The sequence below is a fragment of the Punica granatum genome, chromosome 3 (genome assembly GCF_007655135.1).
Source record: "Punica granatum isolate Tunisia-2019 chromosome 3, ASM765513v2, whole genome shotgun sequence".
NCBI lineage: Eukaryota > Viridiplantae > Streptophyta > Magnoliopsida > Myrtales > Lythraceae > Punica > Punica granatum.
Window position 1 is genome coordinate 10072887 of NC_045129.1, and position 24176 is coordinate 10097062.

General features: G+C 40.6%; 1 protein-coding gene and 1 pseudogene across 6 annotated transcripts; one reads left to right on the forward strand and one right to left on the reverse strand.

Annotated features, from left to right (window-relative positions):
- Positions 1–2345: 2345 nt before the first annotated feature.
- On the forward strand, positions 2346–6130 carry LOC116200362 (annotated as a pseudogene).
- LOC116199771 (TMV resistance protein N-like) lies at positions 4069–11764 on the reverse strand. Of its 6 annotated transcripts, none has more exons than XM_031530257.1 (7): positions 11215–11764; positions 9162–10260; positions 8761–9036; positions 6920–8657; positions 6681–6778; positions 6373–6433; positions 4069–5971 (listed from the first exon to the last, which is right to left on the reverse strand). In XM_031530257.1, the coding sequence occupies exons 1-4, from the start codon at positions 11673–11675 to the stop codon at positions 6948–6950; spliced, it is 3546 nt and encodes a 1181-aa protein (XP_031386117.1). In that variant the 5' UTR covers positions 11676–11764; the 3' UTR covers positions 4069–5971; positions 6373–6433; positions 6681–6778; positions 6920–6947. The 6 variants fall into 6 exon arrangements, with proteins under 6 accessions (XP_031386117.1, XP_031386114.1, XP_031386115.1 ...); XM_031530254.1 differs by having other exon boundaries at positions 6681–6802; XM_031530252.1 differs by having other exon boundaries at positions 5039–5421; positions 5542–5971; positions 6373–6802.
- Positions 11765–24176: the final 12412 nt, after the last annotated feature.

Below are 24176 nucleotides of genomic sequence, written 5' to 3' on the forward strand. Positions count from 1 at the left end.
GGTGATTCTGTAAATAAAAAAAATTAAAAAAATTAAGAATTCGCCGGGGAGTTGGGCTGCTGAGGGAGAATTGGGCCGGACTGGGCCCTTGAGATTTGGACTGGGCCGATTGGGTTGTTGGGTGCTGGACTGGGCCGTCGGTGGGTCGGGCCGTGCCGAACGGGATTGCTGCTGGGCCGGGCTGGACGGCTACCGCTGGGTCGGACCGAATGGCTGGGCTGCTGGGCGGTTGGGCGGCTACCTGTGCTGGCCCGGAGAGGAGGAGCCAACGGTTAGCAAAAATAATGAAACGAAGGAGAAGAAGGGAGGCGGTTCGGGGCGGCTCGGGTGGCAGCTCGGGTGAGCTGAGGGCCGAACGGGGAGCTGAGGGAGCCGAGGTGAGGGAAAGCCGGAGAATGTGCGGAGGGAGGCGTGAGAACCGGGATCCGAATTGCGGGGGTTCGAGATCAGGAGCTGCGAGCGTCCGGACCGAACGGGCTCCGGGTTTCCGCGAAAAATCGAGCTGCGGGCCGTGAGCTATGGGAGACCGCGTGTGAGTTGAGGGATTTTTTTCGTGAACTCCCGGCCGAACTGTGAGCTGCCGAGAGAGAGAGAGAGAGAGTCCCTCCGAAAAATCGAGCTCCTCTTTTAAAGCTCGAGCTGAGAGTGAAAAATAATGCCCATCCTCCCGAGAGCCGATCCCCGTTCGAGCTGAGGGTCCTTCCCTTTTTTCCGTGAGTTCCGGTTTTTTTTTTTTCTAAAAAAAAACCGAGAGAGATAGAGAGAGAGAGAGATGGCGTTGCGTGTCGAAAATCGTTGGCGTGTTCAGAGGGCTTGGCGTGTGGCAGGCCTCTGACGCCGTGCAGTCACGGGCTCGGGTTCATCGCCGTCTGGGTGCAGAAAGAGAAAAGGAAAAAGAAAGAAAGAAAAAGAAAAGAAAGGAAAGAAGAACAAGGAAGAAGAAGAACAGGAGGAAGAATGATGAGAAGTCAGGCAACGGTCAGAAGTCGTCTGACTTCTGACCGGCTCTGACTTTTGACTTTTTTTTTTTTTTCGAATTTCAAGATCGACGGGCGTACAAATTTAAAATCTCGTCTTCTTGATCGGACGCCGGAAAATAATTCGAGACCGCCATCACGCTCCGAAAAATTTGATGATCGATATTATGCGATGAAAATATTTTCAATCTCGAATTTTGTCTCGAATTTTAAAAATTGACGTCGATGTACGCGAAATTCAAAAACGTCCCCAAATAGTATTATTTTTGAAAAATTATAAAATTGGTGTTAAATCAAGAAAATATCATTTTCAAAAAGTCGTGAATACTCAAGTAGTTAATTGGAAATACTTCCCTCACGGGTGGCAAAAACGACGATTCTGCCCCTCTGAAGCCGGTGGACCAAAATTGGGTGCTGACACCCGAGATAATCTGAGTCGACATTCCCGAGATAATCTGAGTCCAGCTTGAGCTTTTCTTTTCCGAGGCATTGCTTGGTGAGGCGGCGCCTTTGGGCTCGAATATTTTTGTAGAAGAAGACACCAACATTTGGCGAAATTTACTTCTTGCCATGACCATACGCAGAATTTGTCAAGGATCAGCCCGATATGGTTGATGTCAGAGGTGAAGGCCAGGGAAAGTATGATGAGATTTTCCGTGAACATGGGGTGCGAGATGCGGGTTCGCCTCGATGGATTTGGGTGGTTTTAATATCACGATTTGCTTTCCTATATAGAATACGGGACAAAAGATTTGGTCTTGTTGTCCAAGAGCTTGCTTGCTTGCCTGCTATCGGTTTGCTCACATTTCAGCTTACTGTAGAGTAGAGTAGACAGCTGAGCCGCTTTCTATTCTATACGATTTGATTTGGTTAGCAGCTTGTCTTTTGTAACTCATCTTTGCTTCTGATGAGACTGTTATAGTTTTGGAAACGTTTGGATGACTGGGTGCGGTAATTAATTGTGGTAGATATGAGGTTGATACTAATTACACATGGAAATGGCAGGATGCATCCGATCAAAGTTTTTATTATTTTGTCTTTGATGATGTGATGATATCTGCTGCTGCATCCAGTCATTAAGCTTGCTTCGCCTGTTCTTAGTCAAGTGGGATCACAATGTGTATATGGGCAGTTTATCCTGGCTGGTTACTCAAAGGTGATGACTTGCACATTGATTTATCCCCTTCCACTAATTCCAACTACAGTCTACGCCGGGAAGTTCTCTCCTTTAGTGATGTAACACAATAGCTAGCTAGCTAGCTTCATGACATAATATGTTATGAGCTGCTTCGATCTTTGGTGAAATTACTGGGGTGGACATAATAATAATAATCATGGTTTTAGATGGACTTAATACTCCAGCGCAAGATGGCACTGCCGCTGTTGTGTAATGTTCTTGTGTTAATTTTTAAGCTTCATCCCGGTTGTTATTTACTTAATTTAGTTGATTTCATCTCTTATTATACTTCTTGGTGGGATGGATGCATTTGATGAAACTATGCAGTTATTGGCGATTTACTGGGATGAAGACTGAGGCTGAGGCTGGTACTTCTCCCAAACACAAAAGAAGCATAAAAAAAGAAGACTTGAGGCTGGGGAGAGGTTTGCTAGGAGGGAACGTTTGTTGGAGATTGAATCCACAGTCAGGACCTGGTGGGCGGAAAATGATGTTTTCAAGGCCAAGCCTGGTGAAAAGCCTCCTCAACCAGGGGAAAAGTTCCTTGGAAATTTCCTATTTCCTTACATGGATGGATATTTGCACCTTGGGCATGCCTTCTCTCTGTCAAAGGTTGAATTTGCAGTTGCTTTCCATAGGCTTAGGGGGGCAAATGTCCTGTTGCCATTTGCTTTCCACTGCACCGGCATTCCAATCAAGGCAGCAGCCGACAGACTTGCTCGGGAAGCTAGACAGTATGGTGATCCCCCAGCATTTCCTAAAAAAGATGAGGAGGAGCAGCAGCTGAATCAGGAGCCGGAACTCGAGAACCAAGGGGGTAATGAGCCGACTATGCAAGATAAGAAGTTCAAAGGGAAGAAGTCAAAGGCTGCCGCAAAATCAGGTGGGCGGATGTACCAGTGGGAGATCACGAAAAGTCTTGGGCTCTCCAACAGTGAAATCTCGAAGTTCCAGGACCCACATAACCCGCTGAGCTTCTTTCCACCGTTGGCCAAGGATGATCTCGAGGTGTTTGGCTTAGGTTGTGATTGGAGATGTTCATTCATTACTACAGATATGAACCCCTTTTATGATTCATTTGTAAGGTAGCAGATGAGGAAGTTAAAATCTATGGGGAAGATTGTCAAAGATATGCGATACGCGATGTACTCTCTGCTGGATGGTCAGCCTTGTGCTGATCATGATAGGGCGAGCGGAGAAGGGGTTCAGCCCCAGGACTACGCTCTCATCAAGATGGAGGCGGAAAAGAGTAGTTTTGGCAGCAGCCAGCTATTTTGAGACCAGAGACAATGTATGGCCAGACAAATGCCTGGGTGTTGCCTGAGGGCCAGTACGGAGTCTTTGAGGTCAATGATACCGGCGTGTTCATCCTTTCAAATTGGGCAACCCGCAATCTTGCATACCTGAGGTTTTCTAGGATCTTATTAGACTTCCCTTGACTTCCCTTCTGAGAAACCTAGTTGCTTGTTGGAGCTGACTGGACACGATCTTATTGGACTTCCCTTGATGTCCCCACTCTCATTTAATGAAATTATCTATGCTATTCTTATGATGACCATCCTTATAGACAAAGGTACGGGGATTCTGACCAGTGTACCAAGTGATGCCCCCGATGACTATATTTCCTTGCATATATTGAAGACAAAACCAGGTCTTAGGGAGAAGTATGGCTCGAAGGATGAGTGAGTTTTGCCCTTTGGGATTATACCAATCATAAATATTCCTGAATACATAAATAAGCTGCTCAGAATGTATGCAAAGACATGAAGATCTTCAATCAGAGAGAGAAGGAGAATCTTGCAGAAGCTAAGCAGAGGACATATTTGAAGGGCTTCTCTGAAGGGACGATGCTTGTGGGAGATTACACGGGTATGAAAGTGCAGGAATCAAAGCCACTGATTAGGAACATGCTTATTGAGACCGATCAGGCTATTATGTACAGTGAACCGGAGAAGCGAGTCATGTCAAGGTCAGGTGATGAATGTGTTGTGGCTTTGACAGATCTGTGGGACATCACCTACAGTGAACCCGAGTGGAAAAAAAAATGGCAGGGGAGTGTGTATCGAGTATGAATTTGTACTCTGATGAAACAAGGAATGGCTTTGAGCATACATTGAGTTGGCTTAATCAGTGGGCTTGCTCGCATTCTTTCGGGCTCGGAACTCGCATTCCTTGGGATGAGCAGTTTCTCATGGAGTCTCTATCTGACTACTATTTACATGGCTTATGACACTGTAGCCCACCTTCGACATGGTGGGGACATGTATGGCTCAAGCCCACTGATAAAGCCTGAACAGATGACCGACGAAGTCTGAGATTTTATCTTATGTGGCAGTCCATACCCAAAATCCTCCGATATTCCTTCATCAGTCCTCTCAAATGAAGCAGGAGTTTGAGTACTGGTACCCCTTTGAACTGAGAGTCTCGGGCAAGGATCTCATTCAGAACCATTTGACATTCTGCATATACAATCACACTGCCATCATGTCCAAGCCCCATTGGCCTCGTGGCTTCAGGTTTAACGGTCTCCTCATGCTGAATAACGAGAAGAATGTCCAAACAGACTGGAAATTTTAAGACTGCGCGACAGGCTATTGAGGGATTTTCAGCTGATGCCACTAGAGTTTCTCTCGCCGATGCTGGTGATGGCGAGGATGATGCCTATTTTGTATCTGGTACTGCAATGCTGCAATCCTGTGACACACGAAGGATCTCACTTGGATGGAAGAAGTTATAGCTGCAGAATCTTCTGTAAGGATGGGCCAACCTTCTACTTTTGCTGATCATGTGTTTGCAAACTGAACGTTTAAATGTCCCTCAAAAGTAAGTAAATAGACCCGAAACATATAAAAACGAGGTCCTCGATAACGCGATATAAAGACGATTCTTTGAAGCCTGTGGTTCTTGTTGATGGTCTGCAGGTATGTGAATCTACAGATATTCAACATTGCAACGAACCCTTAGGATGGTCTTCTCTTATAATTGATGCTCGATTAGACAATTGGACAAGATTAACACTGCAGTCAGAATGTCCGCGCAGCAATATCAGGATTATATGTTCCGTGAAGCTCTCAAGACTGGCTTTTATGATCTTCAAGCTGCAAGGGACGGGTACAGATTCTCCTGTGGTGGTTTATGGACGTGCAGACACGGCTCATTGCATCTTTCTGCCCTCATTATGCAGAGTATGTTTGGCTGGCGCTTTTGAAGAAGGAAGGTTTTGTGATTAAAGCTGGGTGACCTGCTGCTGATGCTCCAGATCTGACCCTGAGGAGCGCAAATAAGTATTTGCAGGACTCAATTAAATTGATGAGGAAACTTGCTTCAGAAGCAGCTATTGGGTTCACAGAGAGGAAATGGGGAAGCTGCCCTTGTTACAGCACTAACCGAACAGAGGCTGAGAGGATTGATATATGTGAACGAGCATTTTGATGGGTGGAAAGCTGAGTGTTTGAGGATACTGCAACAGAAGTATAACAGCGAGACCCCATCTTTTGCACCAGACAGAGAAATACTTGAACCCCTGAGGCAGAGCATCGGCGACTTTAACCACAAGGACTGTCTGCCCTTCTTGTAGTTCAAGTTCAAGAAGGATGAGACAATTGCTCTCAGGGTTCAGGCTCTGGATCTGAAGCTTCCTTTCAGAGAGGTTGAAGTTCTTCGGGAGAACTTGGATCTGATTAAGAGGCAAATTGGTCTTGAAGAAGTGGAAGTCTTGTCTGCAGCAGACCCTGATGCGCTTGCTGGAGCCGGTACGCTTGTCTCACTGTTGAATCAGACGCCTCCTTCGCCAGGAAAACCTATTGCTATCTTCTTGCTGTCGTAAATAAAGAAAAAGAAAATACTGTTTGAACTATTGCAGGTCTTAGTTAGAGTTCCGGCGAGTTCCCTAGAGTGACAAACATCATAGTTTTGAGTTGGAGATACTTCAGTGCATGCATTGCAATGGTAACCTTTCTCTCTTTATTTTTTTCCCCTTTTGGATAAGCACATTTGCTTTATATTGGAGAATTGGAACTGTAATCCTCTCTTTCTATGCCTTTTTTATCCCCTGCTCTTCAGCTATGGTAAATGATGGAATACAATAAGGAATCTTAATATATCCTTGCACATCTGTGGCAGAATGGAATACAATGCCCATGAACCATTACTGAAGAGTGTTTTAATCCACTGGCTTAGTTGATCATGAAGATAAAAGACCAGCATCTGAAGACATACCTAACAGTAAATGCAACCACCACACGATAACCTTCATGAAGTAGCTGGAGAAACTCGTGCTCTGATGTGAGATGGATTAAGAGACAGTATCTAGAATGAGTCACATGGAAATGTAAAGAGACAGTATCTCAATTGGGCTCTGCTTCAAGGCAGGTCGATAAAAACGTTACCCCAAGTTCTAGTATTTCATGTTTCATACGGCAGCAAAGACCAAGCGAGCAAGTTAAATCGGAAAGTGTTCATCGAAGGACCAAAATCTTGAAAATGTGATGGAACAAAAGGCTGACAGACATTAATTAATAATGTACCTCCTATGCCGGAATAGTACTAGAGTGCTGAACTTGAAGAAATACTTGGCGCTCCTCGAAAGCTCCCAACCAGATCCTTCCATCTTTGTGTTGTCCACCTGCTACAGCAGACAATACCTTATCTGAAGTATAAAAGAGTTTGATCAGAAGTACATAACGTTAGCTGAGCATTTCCTTTTGCAAAATGAATAATCAGGCAGAAGAGCTTAAAATAAAATTACTTGAAAGAAGGTACTCACTTGATCAGAACCCGAATGCTTGCTCGATCTACATTTCTCTTTTCTGACCTTCATCAGTTCCCGTTTCTCTCTCTAAATATTGTCGAATCAACGATCTGTGACCTTCATCAGTTCCCTTTCTCTCTAAATATTGTTGAATCCACGATGGAAGATCCGAATGGGGGATCCCCAATTTAGAAACCACCAAAGATACGAGTTGTCTCCTTCTTGATGGCCTACTAGTACTCTCTGCTGGCAGACATTCCGGCCGGCTAGTACTCTCTGCTGGCAGACATTCCGCGCATTTGCAGTCACCAAGATGCACATCTTTCTGAACTAGGGGCAACCTCTCAAGTCCTTCAATGACCCTGAGTTTCGGACAACCGAATATACTGAGACGTTTTAGGTTCCTCAACTCTGATAGATTCTCCAGTGATTCTAAGAATTTGCAATCGCCAATATCTAGCTCCTCTAGTGATTCCAATTTGCCAATCCCTTGAATCTCTTTTAGCGACGCTCCTCCCGCTAGCACAAACTTCCGGAGATCCTTCAGATTTGTTAGATCAGGCAAAGAAGCAGGAGAAAATATGCGCAGTTCCCTCAAACTTACTGGTAATTGTGGGAAATTGTCGTACTTCAACACTTTCTGAGAAAAATTGAGACACAGATATTCCAAATTCCTGTTGCAGGATATATCTGGTAGTATCACACCAAGATTAAATTCATCAAGAACTAGGCGCCGCAAGCTGGATGGCAGCATTGGGATGCATTTCAAGTGTTCACAGTATACTTCGAGAATTTCGAGCTGAGACAAACCAACAAAGCTGGTCGGTAGAGCGTTGGCATTCTCAAGCGGATGACTTAGTTCACTGATCCAATTAGGCTGAGAGTTTTCCAGATATCCAAGTAAACAACAAGCTAAATTTAGAGATTCGAGACAAGAAAGCTGAGTACTTGTCGACGGCAACTGTCTGATTGCTGTACGGAACAAGTTCAACATTCTCAAGCTAGAGAGACCTCCAATTTCTTCAGGAATTTTTAGCAATGATGTACTTCCTCCCAAGTTAAGCTTTTCAAGCTTTTTCAACATTCCTATCGATCTAGGTAACACCCTCAAGGAAGTCCATCTTGCATTTAGTTCTATTAGGTTTTCCAGATTTCCAAATGAGTCTGGTAAGTGACACATAGATATATATGATATATCCAACTTAGTCAATGCTTTAAGATGGCTGAATGTGTCGGGAAGCTTCTCTAGACAAAGTGTCTGGAAAGGTCTCCACATACCTTTGATCATCATTTTAGCACATATAATCTGCCGCATAATTGGTTGATCATAGATATTTGACAGAAAGGACCGATCCAAATGCTGATCCATTGAACTTGTGCTCCCGGACAGTATTGAGCAAACCAAATTCACGATATGTTCCTGTGGATCCGGTTTACCTGATAGATCTAGTTCATGTAATGACGTTAGTTTCCCAAGTGAATTGGGGAGATTCTCCAGCGTCGTGCAACCATGCAAAGACAGTCGCTCCAGATTCTCCAAACTACCTAATTCTTCAGGCAACTTACAAAGTGAAAAACAATCACTGAGATCCAGGTACATCAGGTTCTTCAACTCAACAATGGAGCTATGAAGCTCAGCAAGATTGGTGCACTGAGAAAGCGTCAATCTCTCTAAGTTCGGGGTCCTAGAGAAGTCCGGTGTACATGTCAACTTGCTGCAGTTTGTGAGATCAAGAACTTTCAAATGCACCATCTGTAGAATTACAAAAGACGAGGGAGAAAGTTAATTATACAACAGATGCAACCACATAGTATATATTACGACAGAAGAACCTTCAGGATGATATATTTGGTACCTGAATATATCTCCATCCATTCCACTTCTCGCTGATGGAACTATGTGGCAATTCGAGAATGACCAGCTTACTTATGTTTATTCGATAAGGATTAAAACTTGCAGGACATCGTGGCAATGACAACCATTTTAACTCTGGCAGAGGATGCTTGAACCTTTTGCTGAATTTGGCTGCTTCCAATGACAGGTACCTTACATTGTGTAAACCAGCTAGCACCTCTTCCATTGAGTTGGGTTGAGGTCTCTCTAGACGGAGCCCTACGATAGCTTCCTTCCCCTGTTACATAGGAAAGCTCAACTGAGAAGATATCACATTAATGGACAAATTTTCTTTAGGGTGAAAATCTCATAGTTTAAAGACAATCTGTGGAACTTAATCCCTTTTTTTCTTTCTGGAGTTACCTCTTTATTTTGCAGTATCTTCATCGTTTCCTCACACTGCTCCCATAACCTGCTGCACTTTCTGGGATACTGCAGTCCTTCTTCATGGACAATTTTTCTTCCAAGGTCTCTGAGATGATCATGCATCCGCAGTTTATCATCTTCATCAATCTTAATCAAAGACATAGAAACGAGGACATCTAGTCCTGTAGCAGGATGAAAGCCACAAGTGTCCCACATGTAAGACACATGGGATTTTTGAGTGTTGATGAAAAAGCAAGCAATGTCGAGAAATATTTGCTGCTGCTCATGCTCGAGGGCTTCGTAACTGATCTTCAGCTTGTCGAGAAACTTTTGGTCGGGCACTTTCTCCAGCTTTGTGATTGTAGCTATCCACATGCTTTCGTCTTTTCCCAATAGTAATGAGCCGAATACTTTGAGAGATAATGGAAGTCCTTGACAAGAGTTAACAACTTGTTGTGAAAGAGACATAAAGTCCTGTGTGGGGGAGTCTCTTCTAAAAGCATGGCGACTAAAGAGTTGAAGACCTTGGCTGAAAGTCATTTCCTTCACTTCGAACATCTCATCAAATTCTTCAACTCCAATTTGCAATACCCTGATGTCCCTAGTTGTAACAATTATCCTACTTCCTGAACCAAAGTGATCGGCCTCCCCTACAAGACCATCAATCTGTTCCTTCTTGTCGACATCATCGAGAACGATTAACACCTTCCTTCTTCGAAATGTCTCCATGATCATCGTGACTGGGTCAACGATGTGATCTGTGTCTTTTAATCTCGGTTCAAGCTTCCAAAGCAGAGATTTTTGCAAATGCTCTAACCCATTGCGTCTCAAGGATTCTCGAACATCTGGAAGAAAGGCACAGCAATCGAAAGTTGCTGAGAGTTTGTTGAAGAGAATCTCGGCAAGAGTTGTCTTTCCAATGCCACCCATCCCGTAGATCCCGACACAGCGGATGCCACTTGACTTGGTATCCAACAGCTTCAGCACAGTTTCGACTTGGTCATCCATTCCAATTAAATTGCTGGGCACATGTTTCTTGTTGGGCTTGAGCTTAATGAGAACCTCTCTTGTGAGCTCTTTACTGAATTCATAATAGCTGCCAAAAATACAGGAGTCATAGATATCTTCCATAAAAAATAAAAAATAAACAATAAACAAGTCGAAAAAAATATATGCCAAAAATTTGATTTTTGTACATAAGATATGCTCTTTATACATACATAGTATATCTTGGACTGTTTTGGTATGGGAGATGGAGAAATTAACAGGAACATGAAGTCTTAGTAAGAGAATCGTAACCAAAACCTCTTGATTCATGTGTGGGGCGACTGGAATGAAATAAAGAACTTTCTTGTATTTTAGGGGTAACATTAAGTTTAAAAATTGAAACATTATTCTGATTTTTCATGGATGATGAACTTGTCAACTGTGATGTTCCATTGATTTCAATAAACAGTCAAATCCAGTTAACAGGGAAAGTGGAAGATGAAATTCCACAATAGCCCATATTTCTTCTAATCTTCCATATCTTCTTGCTCATTTTTCTTTCTTTTACTTGTGCAAGATTTTAGATCTCTCTGTGGATTGTAATATTAAATTGTTGCAGTTGATGATCTTCCATGTCTTATGAGCTTGTTAGATCTCTCCGTATCTTAATAATGGGGTATATATATATGCATCTTTTAGGGATGATATGGATGCTCAATCCACTGTAATTATGCATGATTAAAAAGTCTTCTTTCCCAATTAAGATACGATTAACAATTTACCGTATATTATCTTATTTGATTAACTGACAACAGCAGAAAGCACATTGCCAGCATCCATTTAACATTATCTTGGGCAACACCACACGTACGGAAAAGCGTCAGTCGGATACTCAGAAATGTGTCTCCTTAGATGCTGTTCATTTTAGTGATTCACAGATCTATTGAAGAGCAATAAGTACGTACAGAATAAATAACAAGACTATCTAAGCTTTCGAAAACCCGTTAACTATCGATGAACTAGGAAATTTGGGAAGCAGAAGTTTGGGAAGTGTGTGTATTACCCTTTCTCTTTTAATTCGCGTCCCTTGATCGTAGCAACCTCTTTAAGAGCATCCTCCCACTGCTTCACCTGGTCTTTCCCATACTTTAGCTCATGCTTCCCCATAAAATCTCTATACACCGAAGTCCGGAGCTTAACATCATCAGGCGTCACACCAAAGAAGATTGGAGCGACCTCCTTCCTGAGCTCAACCATTTTAGCCACCTCCCGGAGGCACCACGGGCTGGAAGCAAAGGTTGGAGAGAAGACAGGCATGCATATCTTGGAGTTCTCGATGGCCGACAGGATCGTATCGATCGGCTGACCAATGGAGAGCTCATCGTCGTCTCTGAAGACTCGAATCCCAGCATCGGTCATGAAGTGGTAGAGGCAATCGGTGAAACTCTGGCGAGTGTCGGGTCCCCTGAAGCTCAAGAACACCTGGTAGTTGTCCCATGTCTCCGGCTTGGTCTCTGCAGCCATAGTAGCTTTTGGTGGAGTAGTTCTTCTCACTTGATCGAGTTGGCAATAAACACTGAAAATGCGCCTTCCTCTGTGACTTTTTTGCTGTAGTTTCAGTGATAAGCATCCCAATAATTGGTCATGCGTATTAAATTTAAAATTAAACTATAAAACTTTAGGATAAATTGTACTGATGGTCTAAAATATTTTATAAATATTTCAATATGGTACAAAAAGTTTTTTTTGTTACTTGATGGTACAAAATATTTCAAAATTGTTTCAGTATAGTACAAACCGTCATCTCACCATTGACGCCGTCAAACCAACGTTGATGGTGCAAAATTGATTTTTATGGGACGTTACATGATGGTACAAAATGTTTTGAAGTTATAATTTAATAGTACAAAATGTTTTACATAAGTTATATAATGGTGCAAAATTTACAGATCTTGTAAAGGTCGGTTTGACGACTTCAATGACGAGATTACGGTTTGGACTATACTGAAACAACTTTAAAATATTTTGAATCACTAATGTAATTTATCCATAATTTTATTATGCAGGTTGGCCTGGCAATATGCCATTTGTCTTATTGATTCCCTTTTACCGCACTAACCTATTCGTGCGGATCCTGTTTGTACCCTAAACTATTCTTTTGGGAACATTTTGCCCCCTCAGCTACGGTGAGAGGAAAATATTTGCCCTGCTGTTACTTATTCCATCAAATTGGACGGAATGGTCGTCGCGTGCATTGCATATGGCTCCAGAAAAAATTAAAAGAAAAATCAAAATTTTGAAAAAAAAAAATTTATTCACCTCCTCAGTGATCACCATCAGTCCGTGAAAGATTTTTGCCAGCAAAATGGATTTTGAATTTCTCATCCATCAGTCAAATTAGTACTATTAACAGGCACAACGATAGTCTAACATGGACGCCCATGTGCTGGATAACACTGCCAATGAATAATTTACAAATAAACTAAAATTAAACGACGTAGGTTTAGAAAGTTTTTGAAATTAAATAATAGTAAACTCTCTCCAATAATTTTTTTGTTATTATTGTTTAAGCTGAGGAAGATGCCTCTGCTGTGAGTTGGCCTCAACTACGAAGTACGATAGAAGATGGAATTCTTTTTTATTTTTTCTTTTTCTCTCTCTTTTAAATTACGCGAAGTATGAGACCGATCCAAAATCTTATTATTAGTAACTTAGACAACATACTAACTTATCAAAAAGACAACTCTATGGTAAAACATGACTCATTTGTCATGTATAATAAATTAAAATTAGTCATCTAACCCATGTGTTGTGCGAATTTTTTTTGCGATTTTTATTTTATATTGATATTACTACATTTATGAATTTTATAATAACAAAAAATTTTAAAATAAATAATATCTTCGAAAATATCTAATATATAAATACATTGTGGAAGTTTGAAAAAAATAATTGTGAAAATGTGAAAAAAAAATCTAAGTATATAATTAATGTACATGGAATATCGAATGGAGTGCTCTCGTGATCTCTTACATGAGAAGTATAAATTATATAATATATAAATATAGATTAAAATTAAAAATAAAATTAGTATGTAGATGGTCATAGTGTTTGTCTTATACGTTTATTAATTAAAAAAGAAATAAGATTAGGTAAAACAGATGCGTATTTTATTTTGGCAGACCAAAAAAAAAAAAAGGAATGAAAAGACATATTAGGATGGTAGTTATATGGACACGTCAGATGTGATTATTTGGGGTCAATCAAGTAATAAAGTACATGTTCATTGAACTAGGTGAGCTTCTAGATCATTTGGCTGTGTAATATGTAAACACTGTCTCGGCTTGATTTTGATATTTTGTTAATGGAAAAAATTCATTTTTCCATTTGTTTAATTTTTTAACTTTTCAGCACATCCTTGGGTTAGAGATGGTGGAAATGCGCTTGAGATCCCCACTGATATATTTGTTTTGAGTAATATGAGACAATTCGCTTAAGTACAGTCGTTCGAAGCAATTTGCTGTAAGGGGTAACCCATTTCTGTTAGTCAGTACTTTCTTTAAAAAGGACTAGATTTTTCATTATAATTAATGAGTAATAACCCATTTCTCTTAGTCGGTACATCGATACATTCTTTGAAAAAGGACTGAATTTTTCATTGTAGTTCATGAGCAATTGAACATTCAATCACTCAGGACCACACTTAATAAAGTGCAGTTTGCTGACCTAAAGGATCAATTCGATGCAATTGATGTGAATAAAAATGGTTTCATCAGTCTCGAGGAGATGAGACAGGTATATCATTCCATAACCCTCTAATTTGAATGAACATAAGATCCAAGAATACATCTTTCTTAAACCTCATTCATGTGAATTTGGCCCCACTGTACTTTGAGCTAATCTTTCATTCATGATTTAAGGCCATAATGTGTTTCCTTCCTTTTGATCTGATGACCGTAATAAATATCCTACCCACAAACATTTGTCGATATTGAGATTCCAAAATCAATAACATTTACAAGAGATTCTATTTTGGTTTCTTTATGCGGAGTGAATCATGGATGTATTCGTGGTTAGCCCAATTTAACTAATTTCACAATTCAATGAGGCGAGAAAATACTTTCCTTTAGTGGATTCAACTGTTATTCTCTCTTCATTCACGCCGATCTAAATAGATATAGTTAATGTTTTTCCTCATGTTATGCTCACTGAGGTTTAATTCATGCCCTCTGGATATAATAAATTTTTCTATGTGATAATTATCCACATGTTTTATTTCTTGATTGTTCACTGTTTGATACTTTCAAATTGAACTTACTGGTTTATTCCTTTTTGGGATTTAAGTGATTGATGATTTTGAATTACATTCCATCATGCCAAATAAAACCAATGGTTTTGTTGAGTGTATTGAAGCCGAATAACCAATGGTTTTGTAAGTGTATAATATCCCTCTTTTTCTGCTCTATTATACCAAAGGGGGTGAAACAAAATTTATGCCTCAACTAGCCCTCGTGTATTCCCCCGATTTATGGTTGTATGGATTTCATAACATTATTTTCATTCACATTTTTTGCAACTGGGAATTCTACTGAATTTAATGAAGTGGATGCTAGGTGTGTTGCGCCCATAGATAGAAGCTAAGTTCAAGGCGTATAGTAGCTATTTAAGAATAACTATTCCGTGCATCTTAAGAACCAAGGATTTAGTTTCATGCACTGCATAATTATACTACTTTTGCTTTTGTTTCATTTTCAATAGCCTCCCGAGTCAAATTTATGGTGTCGGAATGTCCAGGCAAGAAGAAAATAGCAAGAGTATCGGACCTCAGTAATTGACCAATACATGATACTAAATCTAAACTATGATATACACAGAAAGATAGAATCAAATATTAGAAAAAGCCATCGCTAAATCGTCTTAGACAATCATTCAAGCATAAGGGAAACCGTGCACATGACATTTGTATTACCCCACTGGATGTTTCATAGCATCCTTAGCTTTCTTCTATTGGGTGTCGGTTTCAAGATTTCTAAAATCTAAGTGGTCGGATGCACTAATTGTTATTGTGCTCGGATTTGCAGGTAGAGTCGCAAGCTGACTTTGAGGGACGATCTTGCCATTGCCGTTTACCAAATGGTTGCAAGCATTTAGCATAGTCTCCAAAAATGTAACATCTTCAATGTAATTTTCAATATTCGTTTGTCAGAATGGTAATGTGGGGTTTATTTTTATTGTATCCTCTACCAAATTGATGTATGTAGCAGCATACATAAATCTTTAATCTCAACCTTAGTAATATAAACAACTTTCAATCGGTTTTTATCTAGGTTTGTTCAAGCTTAAGCAAATGACCCATAATGACTACAATGCCATCTTCACTCTTTGTATTTGAGTCGTTTGCTAGTTTCACAGGATCTACGGAAGCGTAAAAGGAACAGAAATTCAAAATTTCCTACCCGTGAAACTAATTCCAAGACCTACTAGAAGAATAAGAGTAAATAAAAGCGTACCTGGAATATTTAAAATTGTCGACCAAGCGTCCCACGCGTGACGCCTCTACCGGTGTCCACACCGACTTTGTCGACGAGTCTTCGAGATCGGCGGTGCTAGCGACCAACACTCGAAAGAAACACCGATGCAACACCCGAAATTTTTAAGACTAATGGACCTAATTTGAGTTGAACAATTCAACCCAAATTATATATATACTTTATATGCATATATATGCACGCACACATATATCAGCACATATAAATATGTGTTGCTTTTATATATAAAAAGTATATGCATATACACACATTATATATATACATTCACACACACATCTATCATACAACCTCACTGCCCCTTTTTATAAGCAGCTGAGGGGGGAAGAAAATTTGTAACCCACCGATGTGGGACAAAGAATTAAGAGTTTGAAATTGCCATGTGTCATCACATGGATCGTGCATCAATTGTGTCCATTTAATCTAATAAATCGAGTCTAATTAATCGACAAATTTAATCTCATTAAATATCCGATTAATTGATCGCACCATAAATCATCTAATCTCTATTAGACGATTTTGTTTGTTTCAAAATATCTCATCAATTTAGTCGTAGTGTGTGACCCTGTAGGTTCCCAATTACGTTGATAGTAATATCGAAATCTCTATTTCAATATCACAAACAGTGAGCGGCATCTAGCAATGCATCGCTGTTACTCAAGTAATCGGAAAGTCAATTTCTCGACGAACCTTGTGACTTACGTTACCGTGTAATATAATCCCTTTGTCCTCTATATCTCTATTGAGCCCAAGGCATGGTCGATGACATCCTTGTATGGCTCAATATCTCTCTTTCTTGGTTTATCGGGTAAGTCTATCAGAATAAATGAGCTCGATATCATTATATCGACTCATTTGGGTATGCATACACTTTTAGACTTAACCACCAAGTGGCCGTGAGATATCGCTCCCGTTTCGTAGGAGGGACAAATCCTATCTTGGTCACTCACATTCTTTTCCATGTTTTGTGGCATACCCAATAACTATCTTTATAACCAGCCTGTTACGGTGGCGTTTGACAGTATCAAAATATACGACATTACACGTAGGAATCCATGGTGACCTCAAGTCAAAGGACCATTACACTATAGTCACTTTGAGATATGCTAATGACAGTCACGTAACAACCCATGTAGCAATCTCATGGCGGATCAGTCCTATACACATTACTCTTAATGTATACATGTGGTGTGATTTGATATCTCCATATCCATGACCTATGAGATTTGATCATCAATCAACACTTACACTAATCTAACCGTATTATCGTTGTCCTAATTAACGATAATACTTTGACTATGGACATTTAGGAATAATGTTCAGTAATTATAGGATCTCACAATCAAGTCACACTTGATGCCTATTGAACCTACTATTCCAAGGACATTATTGTGTAAAATCATATTTAGCGCAATCTACACAATAACAGATATACCTCGTAATATAATGAAATACATATCATATTACAAAACTGATGATAGATTGCATCTAGGGCATACACCAATTCCCAACAATCTCCCACTTGCACTAGAGCCAATCTGGCATCTGTCTAATGCCAATAGATCTAGTGTGAGCCTCGTGCTTGCGCTGCACAAGAGGCTTCGTAAGTGGATCTGCGAGATTCTCATCTGTTGGTATTTTGCATATCTTCACATCTCCTCTGTCAATAATCTCGCGAATGAGATGGAAGCGCCTGAGTATATGTTTGGATCGCTGGTGAGACCTAGGTTCCTTAGCTTGCGCAATGGCTCCATTGTTGTCACAATAGAGATCCACTGGGTCTGCGATGCTAGGAACCACAGCAAGTTCTTTTATGAACTTCTTAATCCAAACGGCCTCTTTTGCAGCGTTAGAAGCAGCAATATACTCGGCCTCTGTGGTAGAGTCGGCTACTGTCTCCTGTTTGGAACTCTTCCAACTCACAACACCTCCATTCAGGCAGAACACATACCCTGACTGCGATCTACTGTCGTCCTTATCGGTCTGGAAGCTAGCATCGGTGTAACCTCTTACAACGAGCTCTTCTTCGCTTCCATATACCAAAAACATCTCCTTAGTCCTTCGTAAGTACTTAAGGATGTTCTTTACTGCAATCCAGTGTCTTTCACCTGGATCTGATTGGTATCGACTCGTCATACTCAAAGCATACGAGACATCTGATCGAGTGCATAACATAGCATACATGATGGATCCAATAGCTGACGCATATGGAATCCTATTCATGCGGTCCCTCTCCTCTCGAGTAGAAGGACACTGAGCCTTCGAAAGGCTTATGCCATGTAACATAGGCAGCGACCCTTTCTTAGAATCCTGTATGCTAAATCGCCGAAGCACTTTATCTATGTATGCACTCTGACTTAAGCCAAGCAGTCTCCTGGATCTATCTCTATAGATCCTGATACCTAGCACGTAGGTAGCTTCGCCTAAGTCCTTCATAGAGAAACACCTTCCCAACCAAGTCTTCACAGACTGTAAGGAAGGAATGTCATTCCCGATCAGAAGTATGTCATCTACATATAACACCAGGAAGATTACTATGCTCCCACTAACCTTCTTGTAAACACAGGGTTCATCTTCATTCTTGATGAAACCAAACTCTTTGATTGCATCATCAAAACGAAGATTCCAGCTCCTAGAAGCTTGCTTCAGTCCATAAATAGACCGTTGTAGCTTACAAACCTTTCCGGCACAATGTGGATCGACAAAATCCTCAGGTTGTGTCATAAACACATCCTCGAGGAGCTTCCCGTTCAGGAAAGCAGTTTTGACATCCATTTGCCAGATCTCATAATCATAATAAGCTGCAATTGCAAGCAAGATCCTGATGGATTTAAGCATAGCTACCGGGGAAAAGGTTTCGTCATAGTCAACACCATGAACTTGTCTGAAACCTTTTGCCACAAGTCGGCCCTTAAAGGTAATATCATTACCGTCCATGTCAGTCTTCTTCTTGAAGACCCACTTACACCCAATGGGTTTTGCCCCTTCAGGTGGATCAACCAAAGTCCATACTTGGTTAGTGTACATGGACTCCATCTCAGATCTCATGGCCTCCAGCCATTTCTCAGAGTCTGGGCCTATTACGGCTTCCGCATAGGTTGTAGGCTCATCATTATCTATGAGCAATACGTCATTGTCTTGAGTCACGAGAAATCCATATCTCTCGGGCTCATGACGTATCCTACTAGACCTACGAGGCTCCTGTGTCACCTGTGTAGAAGATTGTGCCACAACAACTTGTGGTACTTGTTCTGCAACATCGCCCGTCGATTGGTCAATGTCATTTTGTGGTAGAACTTCCCCAAGTTCTAATTTCCTCCCCCTAGTTCCTTTGAAGAGAAACTCTTTCTCAAGGAATACCGCAGTTCGAGCGACAAACACTTTGCCCTCGATGGGATTATAGAAATAGTATCCTCGAGTTTCCTTAGGATACCCCACGAAGTAACATTTGTCCGATTTAGGGCCAAGCTTATCCGAAGACAATCTCTTCACATAAGTTTCGCAACCCCATATCTTTAGAAAAGACATCTTGGGACGTTTCCCATACCACATCTCATATGGTGTCCTTTCAACTGATTTCGACGGAGCATTGTTTAATATGAGAGCAGCTGTCTGTAGAGCATATCCCCAGAAGGAGTCAGGTAAGTTTGCATGACTCATCAAAGATCGAACCATATCTAATAAAGTTCGATTCCTCCTCTCAGCTACACCATTCCATTGTGGTGTTCCAGGTGGAGTCAGTTGAGATAAAATCCCACACTGTTTAAGATAGTCAGCGAACTCATAGCTCAAATATTCACCTCCTCGATCTGATCGAAGAACTTTAATGCTCTTACCCAACTGATTCTCCACTTCATTCTTAAATTCTTTGAACTTTTCAAAGGATTCAGATTTGTGTTTCATCAAAAACACATATCCAAATCTACTGAAATCATCAGTAAATGTAATAAAGTAGAGATACCCACCTCTAGCAAGCTTGTTCACTGGTCCACATACATCGATATGTATGAGAGCCAAAAGATCACTAGCTCGCTCACCTTTTCCGGTAAAAGGGGCCTTAGTCATTTTCCCCATTAAGCAAGGTTCGCATGCCTCGATCGATTCTAAATCAAACGAGTCCAGTAATCCATCCTTATGGAGTCTAGAGATGCGATTCTCGCTAATATGGCCTAAACGACAATGCCAGAGGTAAGTCGGGTTCGAATCATTAGATTTGAGCCGTTTGGTTTCCACATTATAAATAGGCGTATCTAGATCAAGAACATACAGACCATTACTTAAATGTGCACTGCCATAATATACATCATTCATGTACATAGAACAACACTTGTTCTTTATAGTGAAACAAAATCCCTTCTTGTCCAAACAAGAAACAGATATTATGTTTCTACTAATAGCAGGTACATAATAACAGTCGTTAAGATCTAATACAAGCCCAGTAGGCAAAACTAGGTGATAAGTCCCTACAGTTAATGTAGCAACTCTTGCTCCATTTCCAACTTGTAGGTCCACCTCGCCCTTTGTCAACGATCTACTGTCCTTTAGGTCCTGCATATTTCCACAAATATGAGCACCACATCCGGTATCTAATACCCAAGATGTAGAAGTAGTAGATACATTAATCTCTATAACATGGATACCTGAAGTGGAAGTCTCACTTCCCTTCTTCTTCTTCAACTCTTCCAGGTATATCTTACAATTCCGCTTCCAATGTCCAGTGTTGCCACAATGGAAGCAGTAATCATTCTTCGCCACCTTGGCTTTAGGCTTCAACGCACCCAAGTCAAAATTGGATGCACCTTTAGCCTTCTTGCCTTTACTCTTGCTCTTGCCCTTTCTTTTGGTCCCTTGGACCATTAGAACGGACGTCCCCTTGCTGATATCATGCTCAGCTGTTCTCAACATGCTAAGCAGTTCAGGCAATGGTTTATTGTAGTCATTCATATTATAGCTCATAATAAACTGACTATAACTGCTGGGCAGCGACTGTAGGACTAAATCTGTGGCCAACTCTTGACCAAGAGGAAATCCCAGTCTTCCCAGAGTCTCAACGTACCCAATCATCTTGAGTACATGAAGACCCACCGGGCTACCCTCAATCAACCTTGCCTGAAAAAGTGCTTTAGAGATCTCGAATCTCTCATGTCGGGCCTGCTCTTGATAGAGCTGCCTGAGATGCACGATCATATCGTACGCCTTCATGTTCTCGTATTGCTTCTGAAGCTCCGAGTCCATGGTGACTAACATGAGACATTCGACGTTTACGGCATCATCATGATGCTTACTATAAGCAACTTTCTCAGCTTGGGGGGCATCGTCAGGCGGTGGCGCAAGAAGAGGTTGCTCTAAGACATATAGCTTCTTTTCTTGGGTGAGAACAATTCTCAAGTTTCGATACCAACCAAGGAAATTATTCCCTGACAGTTTGTCCTTATCAAGGACGGATCGCAAACAGAAAGTACTAGAAGTGCTCCCTGCCATGGTAACTACCATAGAAATATACAAAATAAGTATTATGACACAACAATATTTAATGAGGACTTTATAAATATTGCTCCCACTATTTATATCAAATCAATGACCCTCAACATTGATTCAGAGAATATCATTCTCATAGTAGCTCAAGATCCATATCTCACCAAGCTCTGAGTCAGCGAGGGCTGATTCACCCAGAACTGGCTATTTAGGTAGGGAACTCACTTTCCCAATTGCATCACATGCAACTCTTGATTAGTTGAGTGAATAACTCCTTATTCAAATCTATCTTATAGATCGATGCCCAACTACATGCCTCTGAACTCCTAATCCTATTAGGCTTGCTCAGTTAAGTCCGACCCACTGGTAAACACAACGTCTTACTAGGATAGATAAGGGCATCCTGCGAAGGCAAGGTCTACACACTCATCGATCTTGGTCTTGACGAGCGTTACACGGTGGAAGGATATGGACTTAATATTTTGAGGGATTTGATTAACATTTAATCGATCTCACTATACACTATTATGTAACTATTACATAATAGTCCACACGTATAACTATTATACTAACACAACTAGGACATAGTCCATGTCTAACAGTCATGCACCGCAAATATCAAACATAATCATACCAGTACCAAGCATAAAATCATATTTTATGCTATTATCTACTCAGATTCTAACTAGCTAGGCTTTGATACCAATTGCTAGTTTCACAGGATCTACGGAAGCGTAAAAGGAACAGAAATTCAAAATTTCCTACCCGTGAAACTAATTCCAAGACCTACTAGAAGAATAAGAGTAAATAAAAGCGTACCTGGAATATTTAAAATTGTCGACCAAGCGTCCCACGCGTGACGCCTCTACCGGTGTCCACACCGACTTTGTCGACGAGTCTTCGAGATCGGCGGTGCTAGCGACCAACACTCGAAAGAAACACCGATGCAACACCCGAAATTTTTAAGACTAATGGACCTAATTTGAGTTGAACAATTCAACCCAAATTATATATATACTTTATATGCATATATATGCACGCACACATATATCAGCACATATAAATATGTGTTGCTTTTATATATAAAAAGTATATGCATATACACACATTATATATATACATTCACACACACATCTATCATACAACCTCACTGCCCCTTTTTATAAGCAGCTGAGGGGGGAAGAAAATTTGTAACCCACCGATGTGGGACAAAGAATTAAGAGTTTGAAATTGCCATGTGTCATCACATGGATCGTGCATCAATTGTGTCCATTTAATCTAATAAATCGAGTCTAATTAATCGACAAATTTAATCTCATTAAATATCCGATTAATTGATCGCACCATAAATCATCTAATCTCTATTAGACGATTTTGTTTGTTTCAAAATATCTCATCAATTTAGTCGTAGTGTGTGACCCTGTAGGTTCCCAATTACGTTGATAGTAATATCGAAATCTCTATTTCAATATCACAAACAGTGAGCGGCATCTAGCAATGCATCGCTGTTACTCAAGTAATCGGAAAGTCAATTTCTCGACGAACCTTGTGACTTACGTTACCGTGTAATATAATCCCTTTGTCCTCTATATCTCTATTGAGCCCAAGGCATGGTCGATGACATCCTTGTATGGCTCAATATCTCTCTTTCTTGGTTTATCGGGTAAGTCTATCAGAATAAATGAGCTCGATATCATTATATCGACTCATTTGGGTATGCATACACTTTTAGACTTAACCACCAAGTGGCCGTGAGATATCGCTCCCGTTTCGTAGGAGGGACAAATCCTATCTTGGTCACTCACATTCTTTTCCATGTTTTGTGGCATACCCAATAACTATCTTTATAACCAGCCTGTTACGGTGGCGTTTGACAGTATCAAAATATACGACATTACACGTAGGAATCCATGGTGACCTCAAGTCAAAAGACCATTACACTATAGTCACTTTGAGATATGCTAATGACAGTCACGTAACAACCCATGTAGCAATCTCATGGCGGATCAGTCCTATACACATTACTCTTAATGTATACATGTGGTGTGATTTGATATCTCCATATCCATGACCTATGAGATTTGATCATCAATCAACACTTACACTAATCTAACCGTATTATCGTTGTCCTAATTAACGATAATACTTTGACTATGGACATTTAGGAATAATGTTCAGTAATTATAGGATCTCACAATCAAGTCACACTTGATGCCTATTGAACCTACTATTCCAAGGACATTATTGTGTAAAATCATATTTAGCGCAATCTACACAATAACAGATATGCCTCGTAATATAATGAAATACATATCATATTACAAAACTGATGATAGATTGCATCTAGGGCATACACCAATTCCCAACATCGTTGTCATGGGAAAATGATTAGGGAAATGGGGATTCTCGCTCACTCAGTTTGTTATAAAGTTGAGATGCATAAATCATCATCCTCTTGATGTTTGCAGACCATAAAACTCGGACTTTGATGTAACTTAGCAAGAGATCTTTGAGCGAAATGAAGGCAATAATAAGTGATTGGAAAAATTGATCATCTTGAATATTCACAACTACATAGAGGATGTAACTATGTAGAAAAAAAAAACAAATAGGTTTGTTGCAACGACGGCTGTGCCTTTTTTTTCTTCTTTTCATTTGTATTTGTAGACTTTCATTTCTACTAGCCCTCACGCACCCACTTCGTGCGTGCGCGATTGCTTTCGAGCTGGGAGCAAACTCACATATCAGTTTAGCATCCAAATCGTTGTTCTCGGGATTAGGAACAAACCCGATTATTGGATTAACAATCCAATTCATTGAATTATTAAATTGCACATACTAATACCTAAACCCGTCTTGAACTGGACACACTAAAGAAATTTCTAGGTTGCAACGCGGCCATCTCAATTGCAATGAATACCTCGCAATGGCCGCGTCGTAGCCTAGCAATTTCTTTAGTGTGTTTATTCCAATACGGGTTTAGGTATTAGTATGTGCGATTCAA